Consider the following 16,561-nt stretch of genomic DNA (forward strand, 5'->3'; position numbering starts at 1 on the left):
CAAATGCAATATACACTGACCCAACAGGAAAGCTTAGCACAATGTACCCTCTCCACTATATAAAAAGAGTAATTTTATTTCATCATATAAAAATCCTGTTGGAATGAGATCAAAATAAAATTTACAAACTCACCACCCGAACAAAAAGGAGGAAGACTAAGTGGACAATGAGGATTTTTTTAAAAAAGACAAATGTTATTATCAAAAATAGGACACTATAAGTTCAAAAATGGCTCACTTATTTATTGCACATATCAATTTTAAACGTGCCCATAAAGACTGACCCTCAATCAGAGGTATTCTTTGCCAAGTAGTTATCCCGTAAACTGGGCTATATAAAATACTAATTGGGATCATATGGGTCATATGCAGCAGTTATGTCACTATGGACTGCTCCTAATCTGTGTCCCCTGATGAGCCCCGATATCTGGAGGGGGTGAAACGCGTAGGGACGATGCTAATGGGACTGGATTTAGATAAGTAACCTATTATGGTCTGAGCTGGGCATGCTTTTTCTTTTATGCTAATTGTGGACTTTCAGATTATGATATAGTATCCCCACATCTAATGGGGACTATGAGCCATTGAGCATGCTTAGATATTTATTGACTGAGTGGCTTTGTACTTTGGGTTTATTTATTTAATGTGCAGTTTATTGCAAAAGCCCATTATTTTGAGGGAAAGCTTTAGAATAGTAATCTTTCCAGGTAGTGGAACTCTTGGTCAATTAGTATTTTATATGGCCCAGTTTACGGGATAACTACTTGGCAAAGAATACCTCTGATTGAGGGTCAGTCTTTATGGGCACGTTTAAAATTGATATGTGCAATAAATAAGTGAGCCATTTTTTAACTCATAGTGTCCTATTTTTGATAATAGCATTGTCTTTTTTAAAAAATCCTCATTGTCCACTTAGTCTTCCTCCTTCATGGGTTTTTGTTATGGTGGAGCTCCCCACAGTTAGGCAACGGGGAGCTGTCTGTCAATCATCATGATGTTAGCAGTCACGCTCCGTCGACAGAGTAGAGTGGAAGAAGAGCTGTTCTGCTGACGTGGAGCAGCTGAATCACCGGCAGGAGCGGTCAGTGACTGATCTGAGCCTGTGCCAGGTAGAACAGGCAGGTAGCTGGCACTTTTAGCAATTACCTGCCAATTAGTTTTTAGGCCCATAGTAAAAATAAGATAGTCATGGACAATCCCCTTAAAACAGATTTTCACATTCACACCGTGGCAATAAATCCAGTCACCTAGAGGCCTCTATCCACTGCAATGTTTAGAATGACTTGTCTATAATTAACCATTTAATAAAAAATAATAATTAATAATTAATAGTTACTGACGATATCACTGCCATAATGGAAAGCAGACACAGTCTGATGTCTCCTGGAGATCTAAACGGTCTATAAGACATGCAAGCAGTGCTGGAGGCAGACAGCAGAGCCTCAGGGTACTCACACTATGGGTCTGTTAGACGGTGGTGCTTGGGTTATTACAGTGCTAGATGTAGGTGAAGGTACCGCTGGTTGAATAATAACACTTGAGTCCGAATTTGTAAGCAGCACGTTAGGAACTTGGAGGGATGGCGGCCGAACGATGGTAGATGTGGGCTGTGCGGTTGGCAATGGCACTTCCTAGCAAACAGAAAGAGCACAATTCAATATGCAGCAGATTTAGCACAAATTTACATCCCCACAAATACAGAATTAAATTTATTTAATATCATAAATAACTTCAAAGAATGGAGATGCTGAAAAGGTCTTTAAAAATAAGTAATAAAAAGGGATGTCAGTATAAAACAATTCCTTTTACTTAAAGAGGATATCCGGGACTATAGGAAAAAAAGGCATGTAGTTTCTAACAGAGCCAACTACCTGCCTGTTGTACCCAGCATTGGTCAATGATCCATTGACCGCTCCTGCCAGAGATTCAGCTGCTCCCAGTCAACAGAGCAGCGACAATTGGAGTCATGCTGATTCACAGCCAAATCCCGCTGACTAGTTGAGGGAGCTGGCTGTCAATCGACATTACATCAGTAATCCCACCCTGTCAACAGGAAGAGAAACTGCTGCTCTGTTGACGGTGAGCAGCGGAATCTCTGGCAGTAGCGGTAAATGACGGGCGATGGGTACAACAGACAAGTAGTTGCCTGTATTAGCAACTTCATGCCTTTTTATCTAAAGTCCTGGATATCCTCTTTAAAGGCTCCCTGAAGTTTCTTCATTGGCTCCATTTGACATATAACGTCAGCAAAGCTCTCTACATTTTTTACATGATATAAGGAGATTTTTAACTGATGCCACACGAGAGTCTATTGTAAAAAGCATAGGCTGTGAGAAACATATAGTTTTGGGAATGTTTAGCTTGCAGAAGAGAAGACTGAGAGGAGACTTAAAAGCTGTCTACAAATATCTCAAGGGCTGTCACATTGTAGAAGGATCATCTTTATTCTTATTTGCACAAGGAAAGACTAGAAGCAATGGGATGAAACTGAATGGGAGGAGACACAGATTAGATATCAGAAAAAACTTTTTGACAGTTAGAGTGATCAATGAGTGGAACAGGCTGCCACGAGAGGTGGTGAGTTCTCCTTCAATAGAAGTCTTCAAACAGAGGCTGGACAGACATCTGTCTGGGATGATTTAGCGAATCCTGCTTTGAGCAGGGGGTTGGACTAGATGGCCCAGGAGGTCCCTTCCAACTCTACCATTCTATGATTCTATTATACTACTCCATGCCTTCATTTACAGTAAACCAGTCTGACAAAGAGCAAAAAGACCCTCTTCGGCCACTGTGGGGCTAAATGCAGTCCTATGGACATGCCCACCTTGTATACAGAGAGCGTTTCCCAGCATACGAGCTAAAAAGTGATTGCAACCTTCTGTAAGCGGATCACAGAGGTTTATTGCTGCAGGGACAACATCTGATCATTTGTAATCTATGTGGGTATTCGACAGAAGGTATTTAAAAGGGGTAGTCCAAAATATTTAAAATATTGAACAGAGGCAGCATTACTGCTAAAACAATGAAATAACACTCCCTCCTCCTCCTTATCAGCGCTGCGACCCATCAGAATTCTGCTAGCATCGGCTGGCGATGTCACAGCCCATATTCTCTACGTGAAATCTGCAACCAGTAGCCTCATCGGTATAGGTCCCAAGACCAAGGAGATCAGTGATTGCCTGCAGACATCACGTGGGGAAGATCAGCGGGGGACCTGCACTTGAGCGGAGGGCGAGTATGTATCATTTAATTGTTTTATCAATATGGCTGCCTGTGTGTAGCTTTTTACATAGCTTGGACAACCCCTTTAATTCACCTCCAGAGCCATTGTGTTACCTGTGTAAGGCAACGACATGCTGGTCCTTCAGAATGCAAGAATCTCTTTGTAGTTGCTTTTAAATTGGGGTTAATAGAAATGGATCCAACCGGGGAAGCCACGTCCATTAACCCTAGAATTCTCTAATAGGCATGTGAAAATGGTTTTATTACACACATTCTCCTTTAAGATCACTGCATGAGATGGGTAGTCACACGGATTGACTTCTTACCTCTGCTAATCTTTGCTTACAGGGCTGTCTTACAACACATGACCTCTGCAACCAGTCACTGGTCAGCCACAAGAACACAGGGCCCAGTGATTGGCTGCAGCAGTCAAGAGTTGTAGACATGATGTCACCGCTGCAGCTCCTAAGACTGTCGAGGAACAGCAGAGAGTCAAGGGCGTGATTTTTATATTTTAAGGCCTGGGCCACACTACAACGTTTTAGAGCGCTACTGATTGATATGAACTATTAAGTGGCAGCCGCTTCCGCCCAACTGCATCAACCTCAATCTATTGTTTTGAACTCCAGCCATAGCGAAATAGTGAACCACAAAGAGGTTGTCCGGCTTTGGGGTACAAGTCTGCAGTTACTCACAACGCACTGTTAGGATTCTCCTGTGCCAGGCGGGCGTGTAACGACAAGTATGCAATTTGCCAACTAGACATGCATAGCCTCATTCAATAGGAGTGAATTGAGTGAGGCTGTATAGGTCTAGTCAGAATGTGACCGGAAGCATGCAATTCGCATACTTGTGGTCACATGTCTGCACGCTCCCGGTGCCAGCACCGAAGAATCCCGACAGCTTGCACTGTGCACAGCGTGAGAATTCACAAGTCTGCAGTCATATAGAGTCATAACTTTTTTACGGTTTTGTAGACATAGCTGTATGAAGGCTTCGCTTTTAAAGAGTTGTTTAGTCAGCGGCACCAGAACCAAATAGCAAACTTTTTATTAACTCTTTATGGAAAAACACCAATTCTGCAATTGTTTTTTGACATTGTATATTTTATGCTGTTTATTTGCTGCACAAATGAACTATTTTCTTCATTCTGTGGGTCCGCCCGATTTATGGCGATGCCAAACATTTTGTTAGAAAAAAGAAAAATAATTTATTTTCGCAACGCCATTTCCTGAGGGTCATAACTTTAATTCTTGTCCAGCAAGAGAGCTATGTGAGGGCTTTATTTTTTTTTCATGACAAGATGTAGTTTTCATTTGGTCCCATTTTTGGGTACATATGAATTTTTGATCAATTTTTATTACACTTTTTGGGAAAGTTAACACAAAAAAAGCAGCAATTCTGGATTTTTCTTTTAAACGTGTCTCACCATTCAGTTTAATTAACATGCCACTTTTTTCTGTCGGTCGATACGATAATTAGAATACCAAATTCATTTAGATTTTTTTTTATGTTTTCCACATTTGCTAAACAATAAAAATTATATTTTTGATCATCATTTTCTGCAGACAGTTGTGTTAGGCCTGTTTCACACTTCAGTTTTTTGTGTCAGTTAAAATCCGCCCAAAAGGCGGAAAGCGGATCCGTTCCTAACTGATGTGAACGGTTGCCACCGGATCAGTTTTTTTGACGGATCCGACGAATGAAGAATTTTAAAGGAACCGCTGCCCGGGAAGGAGAGAGAGAGAGAGAGAGGGAGGGAGAGAGAGGGAGAGGGAGAGGGGGAGGGAGAGGGGGAGGGAGGGAGAGAGAGAGAGAGAGAGAGAGAGAGAGAGAGAGAGAGAGAGAGAGAGGGAGAGGGAGAGGGAGAGGAAAACGTTACAATGTCCGTCCAGGCATCTCGGCGGACGCAAAAAAATTTTGACGGATCCGCAAAAAAACGGAACCAACGGATGGCCATCCGTCAAGATCCGCCGGTAATGCAAATCAATGGGGAAAAAACGGAACAGCAAAAAAAAATGCCGGATCCGTTTTTTTGCAAAAACGGCGGATTTTGACTGATGGTCAAAAACGGAAGTGTGAAACAGGCCTTAGGTTCTTTTTTTTTTTTTGCAGGACAAGATATAGTTTTCAATGGCGCCATTTTGGGGTATATACTACTTTTTGATCACTTTTTATTTAAATTTCTTGTGCAAGTGAGATAAACAAGAAAAACGCAATTCAGGCATTGACTTTTGTATTTTCTTTTTTTGCATTCTCCGTGTGGGATAAATAAAGATATAGCTTTATAGTACGGGTTTATATGATTACAATGATGCCTAATTTATACCGTTTCTTTGTTTTACTACTTTTGCAGAAGAAAATCACTTTAAATTTTTTTTCTCCGCATCATATTAAGAGAGAGACCTATTTTTTTCATTTTTCCCCTGAGTACAGAGTTTAATAGGGGCTTGTTAATTTGCGCAATGACCTTTATTTTCTTTTTATTGGTACCATTTTGTGGTACATGTCTGTGCAAAACATTTTTTTAATTTTATTTTTAGTTTTATATTAAATATGAAAAACTACTGCCTATCTTTCTACCCAAAAATGGAAATTGTGCTGTAGCTTTTCATTTTTTTTTTCACAGTGTGCAGGATAAAATAAATTATATTTTGTTTATTGTACTGGTCGTTATGGATGCAGTGATACCAGAGATGTATCTTCTTTAGCTTTTTTTTTTTAAATAAGAATAAATGACTTTTATTCTAAAAAAAAAAGTACCGGTATTCTTCATGTTTTGGAGTTTTTTCCCCTGAAAACTTTTTTTTTTTTTTTTTTACAATATTTATTGGTCTCCCAAGGGAACCTGAACATAAGATCTCTAGATCGCATTGTTAATATTCTGTACTACATATGAAGCATATGATTACCTAGCACCTCAGGCAGGCGTACATATAAATCGGACCATGATAGGACTGCAATGCACGGACGGCTAGGTCTCCAGAACCGAGTGTGACAGCTTCATTGAAACATATAAAGATATTATGCCTTGAGTCGAGAGAGCCGCCGGCCAGTCCATGCATTGTGGTCTGATTTGTATGCTTGTCTGACTGCGCCCTTACATCGATAGGTTGCCTAATAGACCAGGTCTTGGTCATAGTCTACTAGGCTTTGACCTAAGGCAGACCTGGAGGTCATCCTTAGGTCTCTAGTAGCCATAACAATCAATGACTTTCTGAGACAGCACTGCAGAAAGCTGAAGGAGTAATAAGAGGAAGCGATCTGCTTTTGCCGGACCATTTTTTTTTTTTTTTTTTTTTTTTAAATCAGATAAATTTTTATTTAACCAAATTCAAGGTACAAAACAATAGAACAAAAATCGCAATGAAAAGATTAACAATGGTCATTAGTTTCAGAAATTCCCTCCTGTCCCCTCCCCCCATTACATACAAGAGCAGCAAATAATGCATGGGGTACCCTAAGTTCAGGGTCATCTTCTCTCCACCCAAGGTGTCCGCAGTGTCTCAAATGTTCTTATGCCTTTTCTCTTAACGTAAATGTCTTTTTCCATATTCACAATATAGTCAGACTGTCTGAAAAATTCCCTCAACGTTGGCGGATCTACATTTATCCAGTAGCTGGCGATCAGTTTTCGGGCAATATATAATAATCTAGCTATAACCACCTTATATTTATTATGTACCTGGACCTCCTCCACATATCCCAGTATACACACCACAGGATCCCTCTCAATCCTACAACCATACGCTCCTCCTATGGCATTAAGCACCGCCGTCCAATATGGGTTCAGATTTGGACACTGCCACAACATATGGAGAATTCCAGCCCCCTCCATTCGGCACCGAGGACACGCAGAAGTCTGTCTCAGACCTGCTCTGTACAGCCGTTCAGGAGTCCTATATACTCTATGGAGTACATATATCTGCGAGAGTCTGCCCGGTTCACTCAGCGAGAATTGGGGTATATATTCCATAATCCCTTCCCATTTATCTTCCTCTATCCTACCCAACTCCCCCTCCCATTTTCCCTGTGCTCTAATAGGATAATTATTATAAAAAGTATGCATTAGATCCTTATAAATGCCTGACACTACCCCTTTTGTTCCCCCCTCTGCACAGACATAATCAGTCAATATATCCTTGTGAATCTCCATATTCATTGTCCTACTCTGCATAACATAAGCATGCCTAAACTGCCCATATTGAAATCTGCAGACCTCCGGTAGCCCATAATCTTCCTGCAACTTTCCAAAGGGCACCAGTCCCTGTGTGTCCTGCACCTGAACCATGTACTGTAATCCCAGTCTCATCCAATTTTTAAATTCTCCCATTTTAACAAATTTCGGTAGAGTCTCGTTTTGCCATATCGGGGAAAAATTTGTCAAGTGTTCCAAACCCCTAATCTTTTTAATTGCCTCCCAGACTTAATGTATCAGCACTAAAGTAGGATACATCAAACCCAACTTCCTAAAACTTCCTGGCTCCAACCCCTGAACCAAGGGATCCCTCCCCATCACCTGAACCAAGACCCTTTGTATTGACCCAGCCCCAGACACATCCCTCCACCCTCTCATCTGTTGGCCCTGAGCAGCTAAGTAGTAAATCCAAGGGTTCCGAAGCGCCAGTCCTCCTCCATCCTTGGGCCTCTGCAATATCTCAAGTCTGATCTTTGGCTGCTTTTTCCTCCCCACACAAGATCCCTAAATATAGAGTCAATAGTACGAAACCACCGCCTAGAGAACCAGAAAGGGCATTGTGCAAGACGTATAGCAGTTGGGGCATCAAAATCATCTTAATCAGATTAATTCTTCCCACTACTGAAAGATACAGTTTACACCACGCCCCTACTTTACTCCTAAACTTAAGGTACTGTCACACTTAGCGATGTACCAGCGATCCTGACCAGCGATATGACGCGGTCAGGATCGCTGGTACATCGCTAAGTGGTCGCTAGTGAGCTGCCACACAGGCAGATCTCACCAGCGACATCGCAGGGGACGGGGATCGCTACTTACCTGTCACACCAGGCGATCCTGCGTCCTCCCGCCCGCCTCCACGCGTCGCTCGTCCTCACAGCAGGAAGCGCCACAGGAAGCTGACGACGAGAAACAGTCCTGAACGTTCTCGCGCGATCAGCGATAACCAGCGGGGGAGCCGGTCGTAGGTAAGTATCACACACAGAGATATCGCTAGCAATATCGCTATAACGTCACTAGTTATAGCGACATTGCTAGCGATATCTCTTAGTGTGACAGGCCCTTTACTCTGCAGTGGAATCAGATTCAAATCTGCATAGCTCGAAATCAGAAGTGTCACCTGAATGCCCAGGTATTTAAACTGTCGCACCGCTGCCAACCTACTACCCTCCCCTGACACTGGCAAATCAGCAACACAGTCAACTACAGCCATGACAGTGGATTTTTCCCAGTTAATTTCTAATCCTGATATAGACCCAAATGTTTTAATAATTTCCATTGCTCTCAACAACGACTCTCCGGAATCCTCCAAATAAAGCAACACATCATCTGCATACAATGACACTTTTTCCTCTACCAAGCCATATCTGAACCCTTTATCTGAAGCCGTCCTACTAATTTTCTGCGCCAGGGGCTCCACTGCCAAAGTAAAAAGTAGAGGGGACAGCGGACACCCCTGCCTAGTCCCCCTATGAAGCGCAAAACTCCCAGACATATGCCCGTTAACCCGGACCCTAGCGGTTGGGGAAGTATATTGCAACCGTATCCATGAAATAAAGGTCGGCCCAAAACCAAAGCGTTCCAATACCCTACATAGATACTGCCACTCAGCACTCTCAAACGCATCCAATGAAACTACAACCCTACTGCCCCTATTGTCCGATGGCAGCTGCAAACTCAGAAAAAGGCTAGGCAAATTAATTGCCGTAGACTTATTTGGCATAAATCCAGATTGGTCCGGATGGACAAGATCCTGAACCACACTCGCAAAACGGCTAGCCAAATTTTAGCCAAAATCTTTACATCCACTGTCGGCAACGAGATGGGCCTATAAGATTCTGCCAACCCCGGATCTCTTCCCTCTTTCGGAATGACCACCACCACCTCCCTCATGGACGCCGGTAATTCACCCTCCCGAAGAGCCTCTTCAAAAACCTTTTGCAGTCTGGGTGTCACCATCTCAATTAATTGTTTGTAAATTTCACTAGGGATACCATCTGCCCCCGGGGCCCTATTATTAGCCATAGATGTAATAGCCATTTCTCTATTCTTTTGTTATGGGCACCTCCAGTCTCCCCCTATCACTGTCTTTAATCCTCGGGAGCCCTGCTTCCTGAAGAAAACCCTCTATGTCCCCAAATGAATCCCCCGATCCCGAAGAATATAACTGATTATAGAATCATCTAAATTCCTCTAAAATACACTCTGTGTCCTCCACCTCCCTTCCCTCATCAGTCTTCAATTTATATACATAAGACGATTCCCTCTGCGCCGCTACCACCACGGACAACAGATGCCCCACTTTTTCACCTTCATCATAAAATTGCGTTTTCTGGAAGGCCCTCCTCCTCTCCGCTTTCCTCAAATACACCTTATTAACCTCTTCCTGTGCACCCCTCAACACTCCAGAGGGACTTTGAACAGGATAAATGAAGATATACAGCAGAGAGGTCACAGGAGCCGTCAGCTCACATCAAGTGCTAGGCCACGCGCCCCCGGTTTTGCCGGACCTTATACTTCTTGCAGGCACATGTCTGCTAGGGGGACTGAAAGCGAGTAAAGAGCATTCATCCTAGGATCAGGATTGCAGGGTGAATAAACACTGCCCTTTCACGTCTTAAGGCCACGTTCACATGTTCAGAATTTGGTCAGTATTTTACATCAGTGTTTGTAAGCCAAAATCGGGAGAAGAACAATCAGAGGAAAAGGTGTAATAGAAGTACGTCACCACCTCTGCATTTCTCCTAAAACCATGATTTTGACAGAACTTTGAGGACTCTTAAAAGAAAACTGCATATATTCCACGGAAATCCCCAAATACATCCCTGGCTCGCTAACCTTTTCGTCACTTGTGGTAGACTCCGGATGAGGTAATGGGCTGTTCTGATGTGTCGTCTCTACAATAGCTGGTTCCTCAATCTTGCTTCTTATAACCGGTGTGGCAAGAGGGGACAGATCCAGGGGCATCTACAACACATGATTACATTGGAAATGTAACGAAAAAGTGAGCAAGTAAAGCAAAAACCTGGTCCAGATCTTGTGATTTGATTAGTGCCCCATACAATCTCTCTCGTTCCCCCTAACACAAGCTTTCTTATACAAGTTACCCTCGTATAGACAATTGCTCTCATCATCTCCTTTGCATGTGCAGAACATTTGGTGGACAGATTTAACCTCGCTCGCCTGTCACTGTCTGTTTTTGGGAGTTTCCGGTCTTTCATTTGCTCTACCCCTGCATTATGATTTAGCAATTATATGGTGTTCGACTGAAGCTATATCACATTGCACCAGGTTATGCTACTTTAAAACTCTTAAAGAGAATCTGTCAGCAGGTTTTGCTATGTAATCTGAGAACAGCATGATGTAGAGCTGAGACCCTAATTCCAGTGATGTGTCACTTACTAGGCTGTGACTTAATAGCTGTCTACAAATATCTAAAGGGCTGTCACATTGTAGAAGGATCATCTTTATTCTTATTTGCACAAGGAAAGACTAGAAGCAATGGGATGAAACTGAATGGGAGGAGACACAGATTAGATATTAGAAAAAACTTTTTGACAGTTAGAGTGATCAATGAGTGGAACAAGCTGCCACGAGAAGTGGTGAGTTCTCCTTCAATGGAAGTCTTCAAACAGAGGCTGGACAGACATCTGACTGGGATGATTTAGCGAATCCTGCTTTGAGCAGGGGGTTGGACCAGATGGCCCAGGAGGTCCCTTCCAACTCTACGATTCTATGATTTCCTGTTTCAATAAAATCAGTGTTTAATCAGCAGGAGATTATCACTAGAGGACTAGGTGCTGCGTGCCTCCTAGTCAACTGCTCTGTGTAACCCCACCCACACCACTGATTGGCAGCACTGTATACAAAAAAAAAAAGCTGCCAATCATTGGTTTGGGCAGGGTTATACACAGCTCAACATTCAGAGCACTGCTAGATCTGGAGCAGATTAAACAGCGATTGTATCAAAATGACAGCAAGCAGCCCAGCAAGAGACACATCACTGGAATGCACTCTGATTACATAGCAAAAACCTGGTGACAGATTCCTTTTAAAAGGAACACGATCGAATGTTTTTATATCTGGTGGTAATGATATGGCTGCGTAGATGCTGTTCCAACAATAACACTGTTCCCTTTTATGAAAAGATCTGGTGTACCAATCATGAGAAATTTAGTGTAAAGGTTATATGCAAATCAGGCTGGAAGTGCATTGGGGCGTGTAAATACACTTGGTGCAAACAGTTAAAAGACACACCCCACTCTGAGTTGTATATGACTGGCCAATCAGATCTCTGTAGAAATTGAATTTTTAATGTGACAACTACTATACAGCCATACCAGTACTTCCAAATGTAAACACGTGCCGACAGGTTCTCTTTAAAGCATCCCTTTAATTTTTTTTGCTTTATGTGTTTTGTACACAGGGTCATATTAATGAATAGGACATTTGCATGAAACTCTCCTGGCGTCCTAAGGTTGAATCAGTGACGATACATGTGCCCTGTGTCTCTAAATCCAATAGTAGATCAGGCAGAGAAGGAAATTTTAGGGACACATTAATAATAAAAAAAAAACAATAAAAAAGTGAACCAAAAAGGTCAAACCCACGATTACTACATTCCGCATCATAGCAAAATGTGCTGTTATTTTCCTCTATAAAGTATATCTACGGGTAGGGAGAAGTGCACAGAACGGATGAACAAGAGGACAAAGCTTTGCTTTCTCACAGATGTCCTCAGCGTTGAGGTACTCAGAGTAATCACTTATGTACCTTCTTAATGTCATCATCTGACCCCTTCTTAAAATCATGTTCAAACGGACTTGCAAGCTCATTGAACAGACCAACTTCTTCACAGTTCTTCAGGAACCGAGTCGGGGTTGGGGTTTGATCTAGAAATTCAATATAAATAAACATAATAAATAATATACATGGTAACTAAAAAAAGAAAACAAAAGTAATGCAATTTTGGTCTATTACATTCTGTAAACCACTCATGAATTACTTTGGAAAAATGCTGCAAGTGTCAAAATCCACACGTTCTAATCTTGGGGCACAAATACTATGGTCACCACCCATTATTTATTTTTTTTTTTTTTAGAGTTTTGAGGGTTACCATCATTCATGCTTTTTTAGTAATTGGCGCTTCAATTAAAGATGCGGCTTTTACAGATACTGCGTTTTACGGGCGAGATTACCCAGAGAGCTCAGCGAGATATACAAAAACAGCAGAAAATCTCTCAGGCAAGGGGTAATAAATGCGTGATCACTAACTAAAGCAAAGTTTGTGGCACGCGCCGATTTTCTCTTTAAGTCTTTAAAATCAGTGGTACAAAATACAGGAGTGGCGCTCCGATCGGGAAAGCGCTGTTTCATGCATCCATATTGCTTCTTTAAGGCCTTAAAGGAAAATCAGGTACCCGCACTTTATATTGCAGACAATAAGGCTATGTGCCCACGTAGCGTTTTAAAACGCTCACTAAACACCGGACTCCTTCCCAGAAATTGCGCGGTTTTTTTACCGCGATTTTGCCGCGATTTTCACGTGCGATATTCAAGCACTTTCCAAGCGATTTGAAGCATCGCTTGGAAAGTGATTGACAGGTTGGTCACACTCGTCAAACATAGTGTTTGACAAGTGTGACCAGGTTTTTACTATTGAGGCCGCCTATGCGGCATCAATAGTAAAAGATAGAATGTTAAAATGCTAAAAAAAATAAAAAATCGGGGTATATTTACCTTCCGACGTCCCGCGCTGCCATCCCGGGCCACAGCGTTCCCAGTAATGCCTTGCGAGACCTGTGATAACGTTGGTCTCGCGTTGCTATAGCGATCTCGTGAGACCGCTGGAGTCACGCGAGACTACGTCATTACAGGGCCTTGCCGCAAGGCATTACTGGGAACGCTTAGGCCAGGAATGCAGCGCGGGACACCGGAAGGTAAATATACCCCGATTTTTTATTTTTTATTCTTTTTTTTTTACAGGGGTATGGTACCCAGGGCCTGGAGGACAGTCTCCTCTCCTCCACACCGTGGGTACCAACCGCACATGAGACGCTTAACTTCCCGCATGGTGGGCATAGCCACATGCGGGAAGTAAGCGATTCTCATGCATTCCTATGGGTGCGGAATCGCGGCAATTCTTTGCGATTCCGCACAAAAGAATGAGCATGCTGCGATTTTTTCCGCGATGCGATTCCGCCGCGGAAAAAAGCACAGCATTAGAACAGCATGTGCGGAATGCCATAGGAATGCATGGGGGGCGTTCTGTACACGATTTTTAAACGTTTTCGCGCTGAAGATCGCGGCAAAAACGCTTAAAAATCGCTACGTGGGCACACAGCCTAAAAGTTTGAAAAGCAGATGGCGAGTGCCGCAAAGTTTGCTTTTTTGCACCATCCAGGAGGGGCAGGAAGGTCAGACAAGGTTGCAACCTCCAATTTCAGGATCCTGAATGACACTGGCCAGATAGAGAGAGGGGCAGTACCAGTGACACTTTGTTACATGGAATATTTAAAAAAAAAAAAAAAAGGGTGAATTTCCCATTACAGAACTTATAACTAGTGAGGACCTGTATTGTCATATTATTGTGCATCACATCACATGGAGGATGATAGTTGCTGACAATATTTTACAGGAGGCCATAGAAACCTCTCCAATTTGGCATTAGTAATAAAGGCCCTGGAGAACTTTAACAAAAATATATATATATTTATGTAAGTTAGTGATAAAAAAAAGTGGTATGAAGATTGAGGCTGCAATTTGCAATCATTTTTAATCTTCTTGACAAGCAGTTTGCAACTTGCTTCTAGTTTCAGACCTTTCTTATGGGAACCTGTCACTGCCAGTAACACAACGGAACAAGAGTTTTGTGTGTCCAGGATGCTGATGTCTTCACTAGCTCTCATGCATCAGCACAACTTCATTCCTGGACCGACTTCCCCTTTTGCAGCCCATGAGGGATTTCTCCTCCCTTTTGCTGTTTTATATAGATACAGGCTCATCGACTTTCTATTGAGCCTACACACCGCTCTAGGCGGGCTCTTATGCAAGAGTTAATGGGGTATCTCCAAGTTCTTATCCCAATATGTAATAATAATATTAGCAAATCCCTCCAATTAGAAATGTAGTTTTTCTGATTAGCTATGTCTCTTTCCTCATGTGCAGGCATTGCTGGACCTTAGGTATCCATGGTTACGAACACTAGCAACTAGCTAACTGTTACTATATTAGTGGTTGTAACCATGGATAACTAAGATCCTGTAATGCCTGCACATGAGGAAAAAAGACATAGCAAATCAGAAGAACTGTACTACACTTCTAATTGGAGGTATTTGCTACAGTGCTGTGCAAATTAATTGGGACAAAGCATTTTTTTTTTTTAAGTAAAATCGAAAGTTGGCTACCAGTCATTGATTCAAACCAGTTTTAACTGCTTTGAACAGGTGTGAGTGCCTGTTCAGTTTTAACTGCTTTGAACAGGCACTCACACCTGTTCAAAGCAGTTAAAACTGGTTTGTATCAATGACTGGTAACCAACTTACGATTTTATTTAAAAAAAATGCTTTGTCCCAATTAATTTGCACAGCACTGTAATATTATTACACCTACTACATATTGGGATAGGATCTTGGACATGGGAATACCCCTTTAAGTGCTGCTGCCAAATGATCTGCATGCTGCAAAGTGCTTTGAGAGACTACAAATCTGATGCAAATGTTTGGACAGGACTAGATATTAAATAAAATGATAGATACATTTTTTGCATTTAGGAAGCAGATGAATAAAAAAAAAAAAAAAAAATCAGTGCAAGGTTCCTATAGCATTTAACTTTCAAACTGGGAATAAACCGAGTCAGACTCTATTCAGAATAGGAAGTCAAGGACAGCCAATCAAATTATTAACCCATTTAGGGCGCACTCACCTGCAACAATCACGCTTTCGTTTCGGGCAGGGCCGAACTTCAATGTCATCTCATGTTTATGCTTGTGAACGGCCAAATGATCTTCATTGGTAAAACGCTGTGAATTAAATTAAAAAAAACAATTCCACAAAATCTCAGTTATTGTATAATATGCAATGGATATGTCTACGGTCACTTAAAAAGATCACAAACTTATTGAAGTTTTCTGTTACCAAGAAAACAATTGTGTGAAACAAAATTCATGAAACTAAAAAAATAAAAACGAAACAATGTTAATATTATGAATGTGTTCACTTTTCACCATACTAAAACTGACCCATTCACATGAGAGAAAAGTATGCAGCATTCATCAGTATCAGCTAACTATCTCATATATATATGGTGGCCTGCTAACTGGTGCCTCATGGGGAAACGATTGTGCATGTTGGATTTCAATATGCCCGATCCTTTGTTTCCATGGGAGATAAGTTGGCTGTCTGGTGGTGGCTAATTTCTCTGTCCCCATTGAAATAAATATTTACGCTCACCCAAGACAAGGTTGCATGATACTTGACAGAAATAGCTTTCGGATGACCTGTCACGTACAGTTGTGGCCAAAAGTATTGACACCCCTGCAATTCTGTCAGATAATACTCAGTTTCTTCCTGAAAATGATTGCAATCACAAATTCTTTGGTATTATTATCTTCACTTAATTGGTCTTAAATGAAAAAACACAAAAAGAATTGTCCTAAAGCCAAATTGGATAGAATTCCACACCAAACAAAAAAAAGAGGGTGGACAAAAGTATTGGCACTGTTCGAAAAATCATGTGATGCTTCTCTAATTTGTGTAATTAACTGCACCTGTAACTTACCTGTGGCACCTAACAGGTGTTGGCAATAACTAAATCACATTTGTAGCCAGTTGACATGGATTAAAGTTGACTCAACCTCTGTCCTGTGTCCTTGTGTGTACCACATTGAGCATGGAGAAAAGAAAGAAGACCAAAGAACTGTCTGAGGACTTGAGAAACCAAATTGTGAGGAAGCATGAGCAATCTCAAGGCTACAAGTCCATCTCCAAAGACCTGAATGTTCCTGTGTCTACCGTGCGCAGTGTCATCAAGAAGTTTAAAGCCCATGGCACTGTGGCTAACCTCCCTAGATGTGGACGGAAAAGAAAAATTGACAAGAGATTTCAACGCAAGATTGTGCAGATGTTCGATAAAGAACCTCG

General features: G+C 41.8%; 1 protein-coding gene across 4 annotated transcripts in view; it reads right to left on the reverse strand.

The window, feature by feature from the left end:
- Positions 1-16,561, reverse strand: part of ATF2 (activating transcription factor 2) — a 121,550-nt gene that overhangs the window by 76,238 nt on the left and 28,751 nt on the right. For all 4 annotated transcript variants that reach the window (XM_073577419.1, XM_073577417.1, XM_073577418.1 and 1 more), the window contains exons 3-6: positions 15,345-15,441; positions 12,194-12,312; positions 10,259-10,387; positions 1,456-1,631 (exon numbers count right to left, since the gene is read on the reverse strand). In XM_073577419.1, the coding sequence (XP_073433520.1) occupies positions 1,456-1,631; positions 10,259-10,387; positions 12,194-12,312; positions 15,345-15,441 (521 nt within the window). The remainder of the gene's footprint in view (positions 1-1,455; positions 1,632-10,258; positions 10,388-12,193; positions 12,313-15,344; positions 15,442-16,561) is intronic.

Source organism: Dendrobates tinctorius, unplaced genomic scaffold (genome assembly GCF_039654945.1).
Source record: "Dendrobates tinctorius isolate UK_male_01 unplaced genomic scaffold, ASM3965494v1 ptg000056l, whole genome shotgun sequence".
Classification (NCBI taxonomy): domain Eukaryota; kingdom Metazoa; phylum Chordata; class Amphibia; order Anura; family Dendrobatidae; genus Dendrobates; species Dendrobates tinctorius.